The 19228-nt window shown below is 38.6% G+C and overlaps 1 protein-coding gene across 1 annotated transcript; it reads left to right on the top strand.

Moving 5' to 3' along the window:
* Positions 1-908: 908 nt before the first annotated feature.
* On the top strand, positions 909-10754 carry LOC140138480 (acetylcholine receptor subunit alpha-type acr-16-like). The gene is made up of 6 exons (XM_072160365.1): positions 909-1037; positions 5267-5409; positions 5982-6026; positions 7022-7131; positions 7360-8053; positions 10504-10754. The coding sequence occupies exons 1-6, from the start codon at positions 944-946 to the stop codon at positions 10606-10608; spliced, it is 1191 nt and encodes a 396-aa protein (XP_072016466.1). The 5' UTR covers positions 909-943; the 3' UTR covers positions 10609-10754.
* The last annotated feature ends 8474 nt before the right edge of the window (positions 10755-19228 follow it).

The raw sequence follows: 19228 nt of genomic DNA, 5'->3' as shown, positions 1-19228 counted from the left end.
CACATTACTATGTACTGCTAATGACTCTTTTAGTCTTCAATTAAAGCTTCAATGTAATTTATCCATGGAGATAAAAATATCTTTATCTCGATGATAATTGTTGACTGGTTCACTAATGATACTCTTACATTAAAATTAAGAAAACTAAGCGTGATAAGCCTGGGTCCAATGGTCATTCATGCGATTCCAAACCTTTCTTTTTCTATGTTGACCCCTTTTGATCATACCAACACGCACCTTGCGTATAAGTACCCATACATACTCGATGAAAATTCGATGTAGAATATTCGTTCATCAAGTATTCGCTATTTTTAAATGTTTCGATTCATTTTTTATCTTCAGATGATGGAAAATCAATTATATGTCGCATGTCTGGTGGTATTATCGATTTACGTCATTGTTAGAAGTTTTAACTTCTATTACTTGAAATAGAATGGGAATAGATTAAATAAAAAAGTCTGTTTAGCGGCATTACTTAATTTACAATTAACTTTACACATAAACCTAGCACATAAACAAACATCTCCTTGGAAAATATCTGCGATTCACCATTTCCTACATGTTTCAATGGTAGCTATGGTCTCTTTCATATTTCGTAATTTGTATCTTTTTTTTTTTTTTTTTTCTTTGTAGTAAATGTCTGTGTAACTTTAGGGCTAGGGCACACTCACGCTCTTGTGTTTTAGCAATGTCCTCATCTAAAGGGTTTTTTCATTTTTCTTTTCTCATTATATATTGTGTATAATAATAATTGTTATTTTTATATTTTGCTATTTGCATTGTAACTCATTGCATACTGTTGAGCTCTGTTGCATGATGTATAGATAAATAAAATGGATTGATTGAGTGATTGATTAATTGATCTGTGGGGTAACACCCTGGGATCCAGGCACAGTGTAGCACGAAGCAGCACGAGTCAGCACCATACACCATTAACATCATAATGGAGAGTGTAAAGAATTCGCGGAAGTTAGTAATGTTTTCATGTTGTTTTCTTCTTATCAACATTTATGTTCTAGTTGGCGCTCAGGATGGCGGTAAGTATGTTATAGAAGCCTCTGTTCGGATGTGTGTCGACTGTGTATGTGCGGGGTGTGTGTGTGTAACATGTTGAGGGGTTCTTGTGCTAGTATTATTGTGGGGGACTTTGTTAGTTTCGGTACTGGAGTGCGGGGTAGTCCCACAACAGGGCCTTTTAAAACAAATTAAATACTCCAAGGCACCATCAGGAGAACTGAAAAATCCAGTAGTGACAGCTCACACCCAGTGACCGCTCACCCCGAAAAAAAAGTTTCTCGGGGTGAGCGGTCGCTGGGTTTAGCAGTTCTCATGATTTTGCATGGTGTCTTAGGCCCTGTATCCATAGGCTGTTCCCTTGTGGCGTGTGCCCTTGTTCCGTGTTCACTTGTTGCCATGTGACCTGCCACACAGACAACGAACCTTTGTTTTGCTTAGTGGCCGTAGCAAAACAAAGGTTCGTTGTCTGTGTGGCAGGTCACATGGGAACAAGTGAACACAGAACAAGGGCACACGCCACAAGGGAACAGCCTATGGATACGGGGCCTTAGAGTATATAGTTTGTCAAGTTAAAAAAAAAGGCCCTGTGGTAGAGCGAAGCGCGGGTACAATTTCTTTACGGGTAAAATAGTGGACTCCATTAAGATTAGTAGCCTATAAGACCCTTTAAGACTTGAAAGGTTGGATTTGATAGGGGTATCTCACGATTGCGGGGATTCACTGGCTGCTGATCAGCTGATGTGGAGGTACTAACAGGGGTAAACCCTCGGTTTAGCGAAAATAAAGACACGCATGCATATTATGATATATCCCACAGCCTGTACGTCTGCACAAGCGGCTATTGGTAGAACTTACACACGACCCCAGAAAGCAACAACCATAGCCTAATGCAAGTCACCTACAGGAACACAATTGGTTTTGTTTGTTACCTAGCTGGTGGGTTTCACCCCCAAGCTAAATCCTGTTTTCTATCCGATTCTGCTTCTTTCTTTCTTCTTTCTGGCAACAACTTCAAAATGCTTCTCCTCCTACATGTTACACTCTACAATTACGTCACTTGCGCATATGTATCGGCTATACCCAGTACCCATAGGGTGCAAACAGAATTGGAGTCAATGGTCATTAAGGGGGGATTTCTGGTAGAAAACCAAATACCTTCAAAATGCTTCTGCCACATATTACATAGCACAATGACGTCACATACACATATGCAGCGACTATACCCAGTGCCTATAGCTTGCACGCAGAATTGGGGTCAAAGGTCATTAAGGGGTAAAATCTTACAATTGCGGTAAAGTCTTACAATTGCATTATCTGGGACCCAATACACACATATTGTACATGGAAAACACCGTGACAATACGTAGTGTATTGTCACGGTGAAGACCGTGCTTGGAAGAATATGCTGTATGCTAGCATACGTATGGTCACGGTGTATAACGTTGTCAAAATACCACGTACTTTAGTACAGTAATAGTACAGTAATAGCGCCTTCTGTTGGTCATAATTCACTTTAAAACGTATTTTCAACGTAGTGAAGAAATATTTTAGGTAATATAACACTATAGAATATAAAAACTAGTATTTTTAGAAGTTACATTTCAAGGTCGTTACATTAAGGTTACTCAATGTTTTAACATTAAGGTTATTTTTTTTTAAATTAGAGACAGCCCGTCACCCTTAAGGTTACTCATTGTTGTTTTTTGATGCTGGGGCATAGTATCAACCAAAAACATCAAGGCCGCAGGGCCGGCAGGCCCGAGACCGGCGACTCCCATACGACGACTAAACACTCCAAATGGGACCCCAATATAAGGGCCCCGCAGGGCAAGGAAGCAAGAGTAACCTTAAGGATGACGAACTGATAACGAAAATTCTGTTATATTTACGGACAGCTCGTCACCCATTTCATAGGCCTACTTTTACATTTTTTTTTACTCTTTACAGTTGGAGGGCCATTCAACTTTGACGCGCTATTATTAAACTGTACGCTATGAATACGCACACAACGAAAATTTAAATTTGCTTGATTTGGGTTGCAGTTTTAAAAGCTTCCAAATTTCTCTCTACAACTCCTAATAGCTATATATTTTATATGTAACTACAAGAAAGTCTTTCAACATTCCATATATGTTCACAAAAAATACCGTAACTTTGCAAGGAATATGATATGGGCACATAAACACACATTTTTGTCATGAATTGAGATAAAAGAGTAAGAAAAACTGCGTTATTTAAAAAATGGTGCGAGTTCATAAATCAGGAATTTGCATATGATTAGAAACATGGCTTATTATCCTCATATTAAAAAATCAAGATTTTTGGTTGGTTAAGACAAAAACCTGCCGGGATGAAAAGGGTATTTTACAAGACGGAAAAATACCAGTAAACAGTAGGCCATGCGACAACAGCATTGAGAAGGTTCATGCGAGCAGTGTTAAACTGCGCGCGCGTATTTCACTGAACGCAAATGAATGGCGCGCTTGGGCGCAACAAAGTCACGCGCGTGTACTCGTTCATGGTGTCAAGTCACGCGGTATTGTTATGAAGTTGTTTACTTAATTTTCGTCGATGGGCCTAATCTGGGTAACCAATTTAAACTATTATAACAATTTAGAATTTTAAGTTCAAAATTTGGGACAAAGACTAATCGATAGATAAAGGTTGAAATTACTTGTCTGGCTAAAAATTAGAATGATTAAAGCGTTAAGACAGAAAATATCCGGGTTAGAAGTCCTTAGCAACGAAAATAAATTTGAAGGTAAAGCAAACGCAAAAATCACGAATTCTAACGACAAAAGTAGACAAAATGGAAATCAAGTAGAGAATTGTGAAGATATTTTCTAATAAAACTTATTTGTTAATTGCCCAAGATGATTGGCTACACATAATACGATACATTTCAAATCGAAATTTTCCGCGGGAAAAGTAAAAAAGCATACCCAAGAGTGCGACGGTCATTTTTGCCAAGGTCGCGTCCGTTAATAATTTGACCTTTAACGGAAAACGCGCATGATGGCCCTCCGACTGTTTACCCCATAATTTCCCTCATTCTTCAGGCCCTGCCCTCTATCGGGGGCTAATTTATAGTTTAAGCTTGTTTGCTATTGTTTTTGGAGCAACATTGTTTCTTTATAAGCCTGCGGCGCAACCTTGAACAATATTGTCTTAGCAATATTGTCTTTTGAGATAACACCCCGTAGCCGCCCCAGCCAGCCCCATGCCTCATTTTGATTTTTAACATACCAATATTCTGCTTTTTATATTCTATGGGGTCGCATATTATCTCAAATATTTCTTCACTACGTTGAAAATACGTAATTATGACCAACAGTCACTGTACTAAAGTGCATGGTATTTTGACAACGGTATACACCGTGACAATACGTATGCTAGCATACAGCATACTCTTCCAAGCACGGTCTTCACCGTGACAATACACTACGTATTGTCACAGTGTTTTCCATGTCCATACGTGAGGATATTTGGCTCAAATTTAATGACAACAATCCTCATGACCAGGGGAACTTTTTGCACGGGTTGGGACAAAGGTCATGCAGAGGTATTTCTGATAAATCAGAATACTGTACTAGTATCGACAAAATTCTTTTGAGATCATAACCTTAAGGGGCTCTGCAATAATTATGAGCCCTGGGGCGGGAATTTCTGTCACGCCATTTGGAAATTTTTTCTGGCTCATTATTACACAGCCCCTAACTCACAAACATAGCAGAGAACCATGCCTATCCATAATGATTTATTCATAAACACATTGTAAGTGATATCATCGTGCCATGATATTTGTGGGAAAATAGACAGTTTAAAGTATTCAATCTCACACTGGAAATGACCCCTTTAATCACATTGACCTCAAATATGTGCGCACCCCATAGACAGTGGTTATGTAGATGGTTATGTTCAAGTGCCGTCACTGTCCTCCGTAATTTGTGGGGGAAGAGGACTTTTGAAATGTCACATTTGTTTGACATCTTATGTGACCTTTGACCCCATGATTGTCATGGTCAAGGATAGTCATGCTTGTGGCCAACATAACCAAGTTTTGTTAAAATCAATGAAAGCATTTAAGTGCTAGAGCAAATGCGAGTGTTGGCAGAAAGAATAAACGACATGATTACAGTATTAAACAGCCAGTGACTCGGCTTTTATTTTATGTCCTATTCACTGTGTGTCCTATTTAACCTGGATGAAATAAGCCGTCATTTTATACTTTTTTCTTCTTACATTGCAGCTCACAAATATGTATGGCAGACCAAACTTCTTAACGACCTTTTGGCAAATTACCATAAAGGAGTGCCACCGTCTCTAAATGGATCGCCAGGACCCGCGGTGACTGTTGATCTTCGATTCTCACTGGTCAATTTTGACTTTATTGTACGTTGAATTCGTAAATTTCATTTTCATCAGTGTGGCTCATAAAACAATCCTGAAATGTTACAGTAATATAGTGTATCAACGACATTGTCCACACTGATTGTTGCTACGACGATTTGATGTGGGGTGCGTATGTGAGGTGCAGTGGTCCCGGGGGTGGTGTGGATGGTATGTCAGGGCTGGAGTTTGTAAATATGTGGGGAGGAGTTTGCGTGTGTTATGGGGAATGAGAGACGATTAATGAACATATTATGTAGTCTAGGTACGCCACCTATGATATTATAATGAAAATACTCAATGATGACGGAGGGTGGGGTGGGTGTGTGAGGGGTTGTTATTGGTAGGGTTGTGGGGTGCTTGTGTGTGGGTATGGTTTTGGAACATAAATTTACATAAAGTCTTATTCAGATTTCATTTGACAGCTTAACCATCGCGTATACGCGCGCGACGTCAAGCGTGTGCATTGGACCTTGTGCAAATAATACGCGCTGGACGGCTAGCAGTACGCTTAATTTGTAAAAGGGAATCTGAATAAGACTTTAATCATGCTATATTTTTACATTTTTCATCAGGATGAAGCCAACGAGGTCGCAACCGTATACGGCTGGTTTTATCAGGCAAGTATTTTTGACACACACAAGTACAAAATAAATAAGTCATTTTATATATCTTTTGCATTTGCTTATAATATAATTATATCTAGGTTTGTTCAGCGCTACGAGACCTCCTAATTTAAGCGTTATTAAAGTTTTTGCAAGTTACATTACAGGTCGAACACGATAAGATTTCAGTTATTAATACTTTTTGATAGCGCTTTGAACATGTTTGCGGCCCTCACCAGCTAGCTTTTGATTCAACGAGCTACTTGGGGGAGGGGAGGGGGCCGTGTTCAACCTTCAAGTAATTATTTTGTGTAAGCTAACCCTAAGCCTATTCATAACCCTAATCCTAACCCTAACTCTAACCCTAACCAATCAATGACAGTGCCTGTTTCAACTACCTGCTTCGACCGGAGTTTCAACCCTGGTCCTATTGGGTGGCCGTGTTAACGTGCCTATGACTGAAATCCTATCGTATTCAACCAATAATGTAGTTAAGGTAACTAAATAGACAGGCTTACATGACTAATTCACCTTCCTGCACATTACTCCATCTGGACTTTGGGTTGTTTGGGTCCCCGGGGGTTTCTTAGTGGAAATGAGGGTACGGGGATGTGCGGCAGATTCGGGGTTCATTTTTAATTTCAATTTCATGAAAAGTTGGTTTAAGAATGTTATTTCCCCAAAATGTTCTCGAATAAGTGATAAATTTTTCAGCGTTTTTAGCAACATTTGCGAAAATTGTTTTTCGTCAGATTTGACCGTCGGGTAGTTTTTCGCGAAGTCCCAACAACACATCCCCACCCAAACCAAAGATTAGAAACCACCGGCTTGGGTTTACATCCTTCTGACATGAGCTATCTACCTGAGCTTAAAATTTCTCGAGCTTGTGACAAAGACGGAAGGGGTGATGGTCACATTAAGGTCGGACTATCATTATTTGAATTAGGCTACATGAACTGATAATCATATTATTTTGCTGATAATAGTAATGTTTTATTTTCAATCCACAGGCATGGAATGACCCCCGTTTGATGTGGGACCCTGCATCATACAATGGCACTGATGTCATGAAAATTAACGCAAATGACGTATGGCTGCCTGATATTGAAATGTTCAACACGTAAGTTCTCATAAACAAGCCGCCATTACTTTATATTTAATATTATTGCTATACGTATTTGGTCATGTATTTTCCGAAGTTTCAATTCTTGAACAAACAATTTTCACTCTCACCGTATTTCAAATTCCTTCAACAATGCCGTGAAAGTTGAATGTAAAGGTATAGATATAAATATTAGTTTCTCCTTTTATTTGTTTCAAATTGTCTTTTATACTTGTGTAATTGCAGTGGAACCGTCGTTCAAAATCTCGACTCCGATGTAATGGTTTACAGCACCGGAATGGTGCACCGAGTTCCGTCAGTACAGATTACTTTCATCTGTAGAATGGACTTCAAATTCTTTCCGTACGACAACCAGGTTTGTCAACTTAAATTTGGTTCCTGGCATTACCATGCCGATGTCATAATCCTGACCCAATCAATTGACGATATTGATTTGTCTTCACATGAACGATCCCGCAATTTCGAACTAACGAACACAAGCGCCAAACGAAATGTTATGAAGTACGAATGTTGCCCGGAAAAATATATAGACATCACGTACACGCTGCATCTGAAGCGTGTATCAAGTGCATACAGTGTCAAGCTTGTCCTACCAGCAGCCCTGACTGGATTCCTCATCTTAGCAACATTTCTGCTGCCTCCTGCTTCCTATGAGAAGATCACACTTTGTGGACTCATCTTCATCGCGCTCCTGCTTCAGTTGATCTATCTTCATGACATCGTGCCGGCAAGTGGTGATACCATTTTAGGAGACTACTTTGCTTTTGCGCTTTTCATCGACTTCTTTGCTACTATAATTGCCGCGGTGTCTTACAACGTGCATGTTAGATCTTCTCCGAAGATGCAGCAACATTCTTCTATCATGATGAAGGAGATGGAAGGAGACGACCGTGACTTGAGGATGAAAATGCCGCAAAATGTAAGTTGAATGTTATTTGTTAGTATATGTGAAGTTAAATTCATATTTCAGTCATGGGCGATTAAAGACTGGCGAATGAGATATATGTTCAGCTCAACTACCAGTACATTGCTATTATCAATTTAAGTGATTGCGATCGAGGACAATTTCAAAATTATCAATCTTATTTCAATCTTTAGTCAGATTGACCCCCCCATTCTCAGAGAGTAAAGGATTGTGCAATAATTATGAAACCCTGGGGTAAAATGTCTTAGTAGCGTGCCAAAATATTGCTTGCCCTCCCCTAGGCCTGCCAAACTGTGTGCAATCCCTTACTCCCCATATTACAAAGTACTTTTACCCCCATTTCCTTTGTTGAAAATTTTCAGTATGATATTGTTCGTCGAAAACAAGAAAGCTCACACTTGTTTGAGCAGTCACCATTTTTACCAGCATTGATTACATTGATAAGAACATGTGTTGGGTAGCTGCACTATAACATCCCACTTGTGTAAAAACAATCGGGAATGATCAAGATTTTAGTAATTAAATGGAAATTGGTCAGATGCCAGAAATGCTTTCCAAATTGAAAAACCCGCGTTCAATGCAGATTTTTACTTGATGACACCTGTAAGATAGACACTCACTTTCACACTTATAAAACCTCTGTTTGAATGCGCACCGATTTTGACAGATACTGTAAAATTCGTACGATTCGGAATTTGTTTAGATGTATCATGTATCAAACTGGGGCTAACAAAATCCTTCGCTCATTAATATTAATTTTATTGCTATCACGTTAATAATTATGACCAACATATGCCCACTCAAACAAGTGAAGTGTTTGCTTTTATGTGGCGTTTACATGGAATAACATATAACATTAAGTACAATGATGATGTTCAGCAATGACATCATTATCGTGGCCAAACAAACTCCAGGCTATAAATCTATGTCAGTTTGCTACTACTACACTATGCATGCATTTACCCCAGTTCAGAGGAGATGGTAAATAAGACAAACCGTCGTTTTGTCTTTTCAGTTTCTGTTTCCGTATCCGTATCCGTTTTTGTAAGTCATTGTTATTCTGAAGTGGTAGTCTCCCAGGTGTGACCAATCTTTTATTCTAGCCTTTTTATTAGTTACTGAAAATTTGAAGCTAGTGAATTTCAGTTTTCGTTTTGGTAAGTTGTATTGATTTTTTACATAAAACCTTGAGATGTGCGGTTGGGTGCTAATCTAGACAAAAGAAGAGTCTACATTTTACGGTCCTAAATTCGCGGTAAATTGTACGGCTTCAATTGATTTGTGTTTGGTGTATATGCACTTACGCCTAGACGTAAGTGGCTCGTAAATATAGTCTTGCATCGAAATATATACTAACCATGTTGCCAAGTTATAAGCAAACGTCTTTCATAGTGGCGATGAAACGAACGTCTGAAATAGTCAAATATCTCCCAATGAGGCGCGTACAAGTGGTCATTTGGTAATCATGTTTTATATTGAAATGCAATACAAAAGAATTGCATTGGCGCAAAGATAATGTATTCTATTCATTCGTACCAATGGCAAGCAAATCTGATTATTGGTTGGGCCTATATGCAAGACTCTGGTTTATTTTAAATGTTTCTTTTTGCAGAGCTTATTTTCAGTCATGGATCATACTGATAAATTTCGCAAGGGAGGGGGAGGGAGGGAGGGAGATACTTGAGACTGAACAAGTGAGAGTGGGAGGGGTGAGGAAGAAAGAGAGGAGAGGGAGGGACGGAAAGACTAGAAAGAGAAAGCTCGAGAGGAGAGAGTAGGAACCGGGGAGGGAGTGGGGAGCCTGATCATGGGGGGGCAGGAGGAAGCAAAATAGGGAGATATACATTGATACGAGGGAAGGGCGACACTGTGGCCCGTGAGACAGGCTCTGTGGGGCGCGACAGGCTCATAAGCAGGCCTTAAGGGCTTATTTTCAACGTTTTTACAGAAAAAAGTGGACATTATCATTCGGATTGGCATGCATTTTGTCAAATTAATATAGATCAATTTAGCAATGCAAAGACGAGAGGGCGCTAGACCATTAAAAATATCGGTCTTGTCTCTCCCGCTTTTATTGACATAGACGTCTGCCTATAAATAAGCTGATTGGTACTTCAAAGTTAACAATGAAGTCAGGTTACAGTAAACTTACTGAATCACTTGTGTTTTCGTATCTGAACAATAGACTTACGGAAACTGAAAAGATAAAAAGACCCAAACTATTTTCCAAAGGTACTGGCTACGGCGTAAAGGATGATATGCCTGTAGCCAGTACCGAGGGAAATAGCTGCCCTATTTCTCTCATTTTCCTGAATATGACATTTTTGATTGACCAATAAAGTGGCATGCTCTGCTCTTGAATATTTATGAGATGTAATTATTTCTCATATTATAACATAAATCTACCTCATATTGATAAGCATACATTTCGTCTCATTTTTCAGCAGAGCAAGATAGGATTTCTTCGATACCTGGATTTTGTTTGCTTCGTTATCTTCGGAATTGTATTCATCGTTGGAATGGCCATCATCTTAGGTCGGCGTGGCTAAGAAGGACTGTCAGTAATTGAGTTAGTCAAGCTAGCTACTTTGTCACAAGATAACAAAAAGAAGAGAAACATACAACATACAAGATCAACTGAGATCCATACCGATCTCAGGCAAGGGAAAACACAATTTACAAACAGCAAATACAAAAAAAGCAATGAGGAAATACATCATGGCGGGAAGAAAACAGTTAAATGATTTCTTGGACATTCCATTTTGGCTAATGTCTGACATAAGAACAGACTTGGTTATTTGATCTTTCCATTCCTTGAAACGTTTTTAGGATGTTTTATTTGTTTTATTGTTTTGACAAACGAGTCGGCCTATTTTTAATGTCGGTGTCAATTAAGCCTCTAGATCCGACTTCGACGGCAATTAACAAGCAATTATCCTCGGCGTTGGTAATGTCGGAAACAAGGGAAGCGTATATTCACTTCATGTTGCCGGATTCAATTAAGTAACACTGCAATTTGCGGTTCTCAGAGGCCAAGATCTGTTAGCAGAGCATCATTTCTTCATATCGAAGGCCGGTTCCTTAGAAGTTCCTCGAGTAGGGAATTATCAGATTGAGATGGTTGAAACTGTAATGGCTCAACATTGGAAGACTACATGATAAATTGGGAACTGACGTATCTGTGTCTAAACCTGAGGCTATCGTTACTATATTGTAGAACATACAGATGTCATTAATGTCAGGTCATTAAAGGTCATATAAAATAATAAAACAAATGTTTTTGTTAGTTTTTTTCACGCAGTGAACATTAATGGCTCTTGAACCACATCTCATATACACAGTTTATTCCTTACATACTCTTTGTCTTGATTAGATACTCGTTTGAGGTGTTGCACAGTACCGGAAGAAGAAGAGGAAATGCCAAATTTGTTATTATTTCCAGAGTCAAGATGCAGAATAGGTTATTATATGAAAATTGAAAGTTGAACAAATACACCTGATCCGTGAACCTTGTCTTTTTAAAGACAATTCTTGTTTGGGAAATTTTACGGTATTTTTTTTTCAAAATTCTACAAATATAACTGATGTTACCGTATTTTGAGGTGAATAGGGTTTGCCTCTAATAACTAGTCACTGAGTGATAAAGAGGCCAATGAACAAAAACCTCTGAAATTTGTTAATACAGGGGTACTATGGGAAATAAGGTTAAATGACCATTGGTGTCAAAGACATGCATGCATGATGGCTGCCTACGACTTTTGTAAATAGCTGTGCATACTCTAGAAGTTCAGTGTTTCGATTGTGTCTAAATTGTCTGATGTGGCCCTGATAAGAGCTATTCATATTATCTGGCTAAAGCTGCTTCATAATGGTCCGAAAAGAGTCATTCAAATTAGTATTCCTTTACCTAGAAGTAATGCTGGCTATGAGAAGAACATTTCGTAGTATATTGCTCTTTATCTAAATATATTAAGGGTACTTGCCCATGAATTTCATTCAGGGGCGCGTTTGAAAAACGGCACAGCGTATTAGTAAAAAGAATAAAAAATACTAAAATTTACACCAGGGTTCGAACCACTGCCGATACACTATGCTGAACAGTGAACGATGCCACTGTGCCACGGCGGTACCTGTGGTTAACGTCTGACGATTTTCAAAGATATACATATCAACACGTTTCTAGTGTATTGAAAAGCAGGTTTTGGTAGTAATACAGTCATAGTAAGACATTGGACTCTACTTGTCTGTTTGTTTTTCATTTAATACAAATTAATTTTGATGAATTGAACTGGTATGACTCTTAGGACTCGTAATAAACGACGATTAATTTTCTAATAAATATAATAAAAACGCTGGGTCATTCAAGACGTCCTTGTAATTTATGTCAAAACCAGGGGAGCGACAACACACCTCTACGTGTATAAGCCTACTTGCGCGATCGATACTGTCTCAATGATCCAGACAATAGCATTTGAATATACCGCCCTTATGTATGCATCTGCTTGACATGCCTGGTACCATAATAGCTTCCAATAGCCTACCCCACCGTAAATGGCTCTCTTCATTTCCTCGCTGTCCCAATATATACGTGTCACGTACGTAATTTCGAGGAATATTTTGTTCAAAAATGATAGGAAGGGACTGTTTTCAGCCAAAATATTGACTGTCACCAGATGCGCAATGGTACCGGGAAGTGTTGCAGAAAGGTAAGCGTGCTCATTATTAATTCAATATATCACATTTTAATGAATTCGGATGCGAAATCCGAAAAGGGATTGACAGGTCAAAATTCTCACACTAGAAATATTGTGAAATCAAATCAAATCAAATTTAGGCTCCGCAAACAACGTCCAATTATTCCCATTGGGGTTTGCTACACGTGCATATAATAAATTATGATTTGGGGCTAATTTGAGAAGAGTTATGGCCTCGAATTTCAAAATACACCGAGTGACGTTTTTTGATCATAAACCTCGTCAATTCAAGACTCTGTAAAAACAAATCAAGAATTTTCTGGGATAATTGCAACTAAAGTATATGAAAGTTATGATCTAAGCTACCAGATGCATCATTAATTTCCTGACTATGATATTTAGTTGTGGGAAAAGATTACTTTATATTTGTGCGGGATTATTTCCCGCCAAAAATTTCAACCAAAAAGAGCATGTAGCCTTAAGAAATAGCTAAAGCCCATTCTTTCACTAAATAATGTTTCCCTCATGTTCTAGAGCTTTCTAGATCGTTGCTTCACCTGATTATCATTGTATGTATCACGTATATCTTTAAGATTAAATATATACCCTCTGAAACATGGAAAATGTAATAATGGCATTTTATTGTAGCTTCTGTGTGTTACTAACAACATTTTTTTTTACAAATTTCTACCTCCATCATCACATCTCTGTTATCGTACATGCCAGGATATTGAAATTATTCTTGATTATTATATTCTTAAATCTAGGCTACAAAATAAAACATTTTGGTTGTTTGGATATGTTGGTTAAAGCGATACAGATTTGGTACGTCGGAAACGGTAAAAACTGAAGTCAAAATTTTAGTTAGCATCATATTGTAGCTTTGAACAACCTCCATAAAAATGTTTTCAAAATGAGATTGTTCAACTGCTTACTCAGGATAAATATTTTGTCCTATTTGAGCTCCCTGACAACAGTTCAACAGACAGATTTCGTACTATTTGCAAGCATTAGATATTGATTAAATTATTGAACCGAAATAAAGCAATATATAATCATTTTCACTTGCCAACGTGTAATGTCTATGAAAATTATCCCCCTATGAACATTATACGTCTTTTGTACGTTTTACGCTATGTGCACAGTGAAATGAATTACCGAAGGGACTACACTATAAATACAACATTGTGCACGTGTTTATGTGATTCGACGATTGGTTGAATGCAACTGCTGCAAGATTCAAAGTTCATGGCTGGGGGGCTTACTTTGTTAAAAAAATCATGTAAAATCAGCCGTTTGTTTGGCGATTTTAGCCATTAAGCCCCCGCATAACCCTCAAAGCCCTCTGAGCCCCCCCCCCGCAGGAACAGATCCTGACCACGCCGGTGGGTTTAGTCCAAATAGCGTGACCATGTGGATGCCAAATGACAACCAGAAGTTAATAAAAGGTCCTTAACAATTTCCCCGCGTAGACATTGCGATTTTGGTTTTGTTTCAATCAAGGAAATACATACATTTCTGGTTGCTGATAATATACATTTGGTGACAATATATTATTGAGCATTTAATTTACATTCATAAAACTTTCCCAATAAGCATCACTTCGACTATATTCTACTTACAAGTTCAACTATATTCATCTTCCATGTGTATTAAAGTATACATCCCGACTACCTCAAGTTGACACGCACACTAAAAGCTACTAAAGTAACAACCTGTTGACAAAATGTCTTCAACGGTCACCCTGGGTTGACACTATGATTGTCGTATTGTAACATTCAAAAGGGGACGTATTTTGTGATCACCCCAAGAGAGAATGCTCTAACTAATCTAACTTACTAAGGTTAGGTACTTACTATTATTTGAATATATGTAGTGGCGTAACTAGGGTTGGTAGCGCCCGGGGCAAGAAACAAAATTGGCGCCCCTACCCCCCCTAGAATATCTACATAATGGCGGCCCACCCCAATTTTTGAAACAATTGCACGCGGAGCGCGCGAAATTTTGGACAAATAAGGCCTACCACTAATTAATTTTGGTTACTAGAAGTTGAATATTGGTGTTATAATGCTCATTCAATTGATTTTGTGCTGAAATGCTCGCGAAATGCGCGCATGTTGCCCCCTGCCCTTCCCCTCCCCCCCCCCCCCCCCCCCCCCCGTAGTTACGCCACTGAATATATGGTTTGCACGATTGATTACAGAACGTAGTCATGTAGTTCACAGAATAATTGCACGTCTAAATAGTACTTTGGGAACACGACATGAGATACTACCCTGGGTAAACGATCTCATGGGTATTTCCATTCGTGCATTTAATAGATACCTGTAGTTATTCTGAATAAATTCAACTATTTTGTTCACTATTGTTAAATGTTCACAAGATCTATTGAAAATAACCATTAATTGTTCAGCGTCAATTCAACTGTGGTCGAGCCAAGCCTTGCAGAGTCACAATCTATCATGTAGTGTAGCACAAAACACCACATCACTATACACCTTACACCATAGATCATTGCAGACCCTGGAAGACAGAATGGAGAGCCTTTGGAAATTGGTATTGATGGCATGTTTCCTTCTTATCAACATTTATGTTCTAGTTGGTGCTCAGGACGGTGGTAAGTATGTTACAAATGTCTGTTTGTGTCTTCAAGTCAGAGACGTGTCGACCGGGGACAGGTAATTTCAAGCTGGGAGTAGCTAGGATTTCCAACTGTGGTTGCCCTTCCCAGGGACTCTAAATACCGGTACAGGGTAGATCGAGATACTCTAGCTAAAATACAGGTTTACATTTACTATCTTACATTATCTTGCTGTATTTCAGCTAGAGCTCCAAACGACAAGCTTCCGGGTTTTTTGGAGAACAATACTGTTACGTAAGATGAAGAAGAAACCCACCTCGGAGCCCGCCCTACTCATTATTGTATTGTACTTATTGCAATTTGCCTCCACACATTACGTAATCAACACAAAGCTTTTGTGAGGATTAGTGAGTGGATAAGAAATTGACAGTGGAGGATACGAAGGACACGCCGATTGTTAGTTGTCAATCATGAATTGCCACAACGTATTAATATTTTATTTCATGGCATTCCGCAAACACCAAGACAAATTATGCCGTATTTTTCCAAAGATCATCTCATATGAAGTAAGCTGAATGCGATCTGTACTTTTGTAGCATTCCGATCGCTTTTGATCACCTATTATCGGCGAATTTGCTTGAAAACACATGAGTTCATGTTGTGTAAACATAATTAGCATAGACACAAATGAAATTATGATGCAATACAATGCAATTTGAATGCGCAGCAGATCTATAGAAATAACGTTGCCCAGTTTTATGCAGAATTAGACCCTGTCTGGTACAGGGACAAAATTGACTAAAAGTTGTGATATGCATGTACATAAGTTTGGCACAGTTGTCCCATTTTAGCATTAAAATTGCCAATTTTTGATTTCCGCGCATTCATCCCGTTAAAGTAATTTTTAGTAGCTGGTTGGCGGAACGATTTGGAAATGTTAACCCCTGCATGGCTCGGTGGCCCTGGTACACACCTGACCGAATTGGGGTGTATCGTGTCTTGTGTCTTGTGTGTGGGGCCCACCTTGGTCTGGGGCGGAAATTTAAAAGAGCAGCAACGACATCACTTGCATTACATTCCATATGTTAAATCTACATCATATGAAAAATTTGAGGAAATTCGCACGAGTCCGTTTTATTTTAGGGCCATTTGTCTATAACTGGTCTTTACATGTAGCCCTATGGAGAGAGTGCCCGTTGAGGGCGCTATAACCCCCATTTTAGGAACAAAAATGTGATTTAAAAAAAACGGACTCGTGCGAATTTTCTAAAATTCTCAGAGTAGAATCAAGTAGTTGCCCTACCTGCTCTCCTCCGAAAAAATAAGAAGTCCTATACCTCAATGATAATGAAACCTAGGTGGGGGTATTAGGGCGGGTATTGGTGTGAGCAGGTTGACTGTCTGTGGTGGACGGTTTCGTTGTGTATAATCTTTTTTGTTTGCTTATTTATTTGGTTGACGAGCCTTTTCAAATTACGTTGCGACCTTTCTGGTGCAGTGTTGCAGACAGTAAGAAACATGCATAGTTAGCAAGTAACAGTGACAAGGGCTACGTGCGAACTCGGGCTTGCGAATCTCGTAGATCGTTATGTTTGGTAGAAATAAAAGAAACGTAGCCAATATTGACGTAGATTCGGTATACTTATTTTTTAAATGCATCATGTGTTTGATATCTCATTTACCGACAGATGAACCTTTCCTATACCGAGGGCCCAGAACATGCGTAATAGTATCAGAGCGGGCTACTTCCAAAATTTACGTTTCGTGAAATTATGAGTTTAAAAGTGTATATCTTTCTGAATAATCAGAAAAACCTTCCTATGCCACTTTAAAATATAGAGTATAAATTACTACTCATACATAAACTATATCCAAGAACATGCTACAATGGTGAGATTTGCTCACAAATAACCATAAATGAATAGACCCAGTTTGGTTCTTTGTCCTCGATATATTGCTTTCTTTTTACATTTTGCAGAGGCGTACCAATACAAATATGAATGGCAGACCAAGCTTCTTGACAACCTGTTGAAAAATTACCATAAAGGAGTCATACCTTCTCAAGATGGACCGCTCAATGTTGGGCTTCAATTAGCACTGATCAATTTTGATTTTATCGTACGTTGATATCAATTTAGTATCAAACTGTGTTAATTTAATTTTTATCACTGTGACACTGAGTTGTCTAGTGGTGATGTATGATGGTGTGTGTGTGGTGGGGGTGTGCTTGTGACGAAGTTACACGTGTTACTATATAACAATAGAAACCTCTAGCTACATTATCAGAGGATGATTTAAGGAAGCCCCATCATGCACTGCAAAAGTGTTATCACTAGAGTTTCAACTACCACTTTACTTTTCAAATCCCATTGAACTCTGTGCAAAAGATGTTTAGAATTGTGAGTGTGTCATTATTACTTGGTCGATTTCAGAACAAACGTGATGTGTGTTTAAAGGATAATTCACAGCTTCTGTAGATGACATAAAATGTGAAATCGACCAGCATCTTCACATCGTTTTTTATGTAAATATAACTGTACAAATTCAAATTAAACCATGCACGTGCAGTACGTCTATATGCAGTGGGCGAGTCGGAGTAGTAGTGGTGTCATGTTCGCTCACACAGCTATGCTAACCGCAAGTAACATAGTGGAATGTTGGGAAGTGCTTAAATCATCCTCTGCTACATTATGTTTATGTTCAAAACATTTTTTGCAGACTAATTCGTTTAAATATATCGTCATAATCATTATGAAATTTTGTGAATAAGCTTTTTTCGTGGATATTTACTGAAAATGTAATATAAAAGATTGATATTTGAAATGAATACCTAGCCTCCAAATATTTTTTCTGATTATTACATTTTACAGAGACTGTAATTTCATGAAATTATGAAATTGTAGGCAGCTGTGTGCATTTTATGCAATTTTGCAAAGTTTGTATCCGTTTTTGCATTCTGATTTACATTGTTTAAACATAATACCTAAACTAAATGACATTAGTGAATGGTGAATGGTTGTACTTTATGGAGCTGTAGGTAATTAAAAATAATGACAAGTCAATTAAATAAAGTTCAAACCAATTTCTTTTCTGATTAACATTTTATATTAAAAAAATGCCCATATACGGGGGAAAGAAATTGACGGCAGAAAAATATAAATGGATGAAGAAGTGAAAAAAGTTTACGACATAAATCGCCAGAGTAGGCCTAGGTAACCCGTTCTTCCCCTTTTAGTGATTGCTCCCGTTTGATCTCTGTGGCCCATGGACAAGGAGCAGTGCGGCTCCTTTTAACATCTCCTTTATAAGCCCTGTCCGTTTTATATTTCCCACTTATTTAATTTTTGCTTTTGCTCAGGGCCCTGAACACTTGGGGGCCATGGACTTCGTACAAACTGTCCACCAGCTTGCTACGCCCCTAGGTCTGTGGTCGTGGGTTAGCTTGTAAGCGCTGAATTTCATTTATTCCTGGATGTCATCTATCACACGGTAGATGAAAAAGGTCGCGTCATCGCGGAACACGTTTGCCGAGGCGTACGTGAGTATTTAAAACGCGGTATAGGAGAGTACGGTATAGGAGAGTAAAACAAATATCCATATCTTTATTCTGAAAGCGGGAATACGTGTATAAATGTGCTGCATGTAATCACATGATCTGTACTTATTCGCAAGACTTTAGTTTTGATAACAAGGTAGTCTCACGTATGAGAAATTGGCCCACGACATAATGCTGAAGTAATACAAATTGGTATTTTGGTGTGTTATGAATTGTGGGGTGTAGGGGTGTGGAGTGTTGGGTGACGGGGTGTATCGGTGGAGTGTGCGGGTTATGTTTATGTGGAGGAGGAATGGTTGACAAATCGAAGTTGCTAGTATCACATTCTATCACTGTTT

The sequence above is a fragment of the Amphiura filiformis genome, chromosome 17 (genome assembly GCF_039555335.1).
Source record: "Amphiura filiformis chromosome 17, Afil_fr2py, whole genome shotgun sequence".
NCBI classification, from domain to species: Eukaryota; Metazoa; Echinodermata; class Ophiuroidea; order Amphilepidida; family Amphiuridae; genus Amphiura; species Amphiura filiformis.
This window is presented reverse-complemented; position numbering and strand designations above follow the sequence as displayed.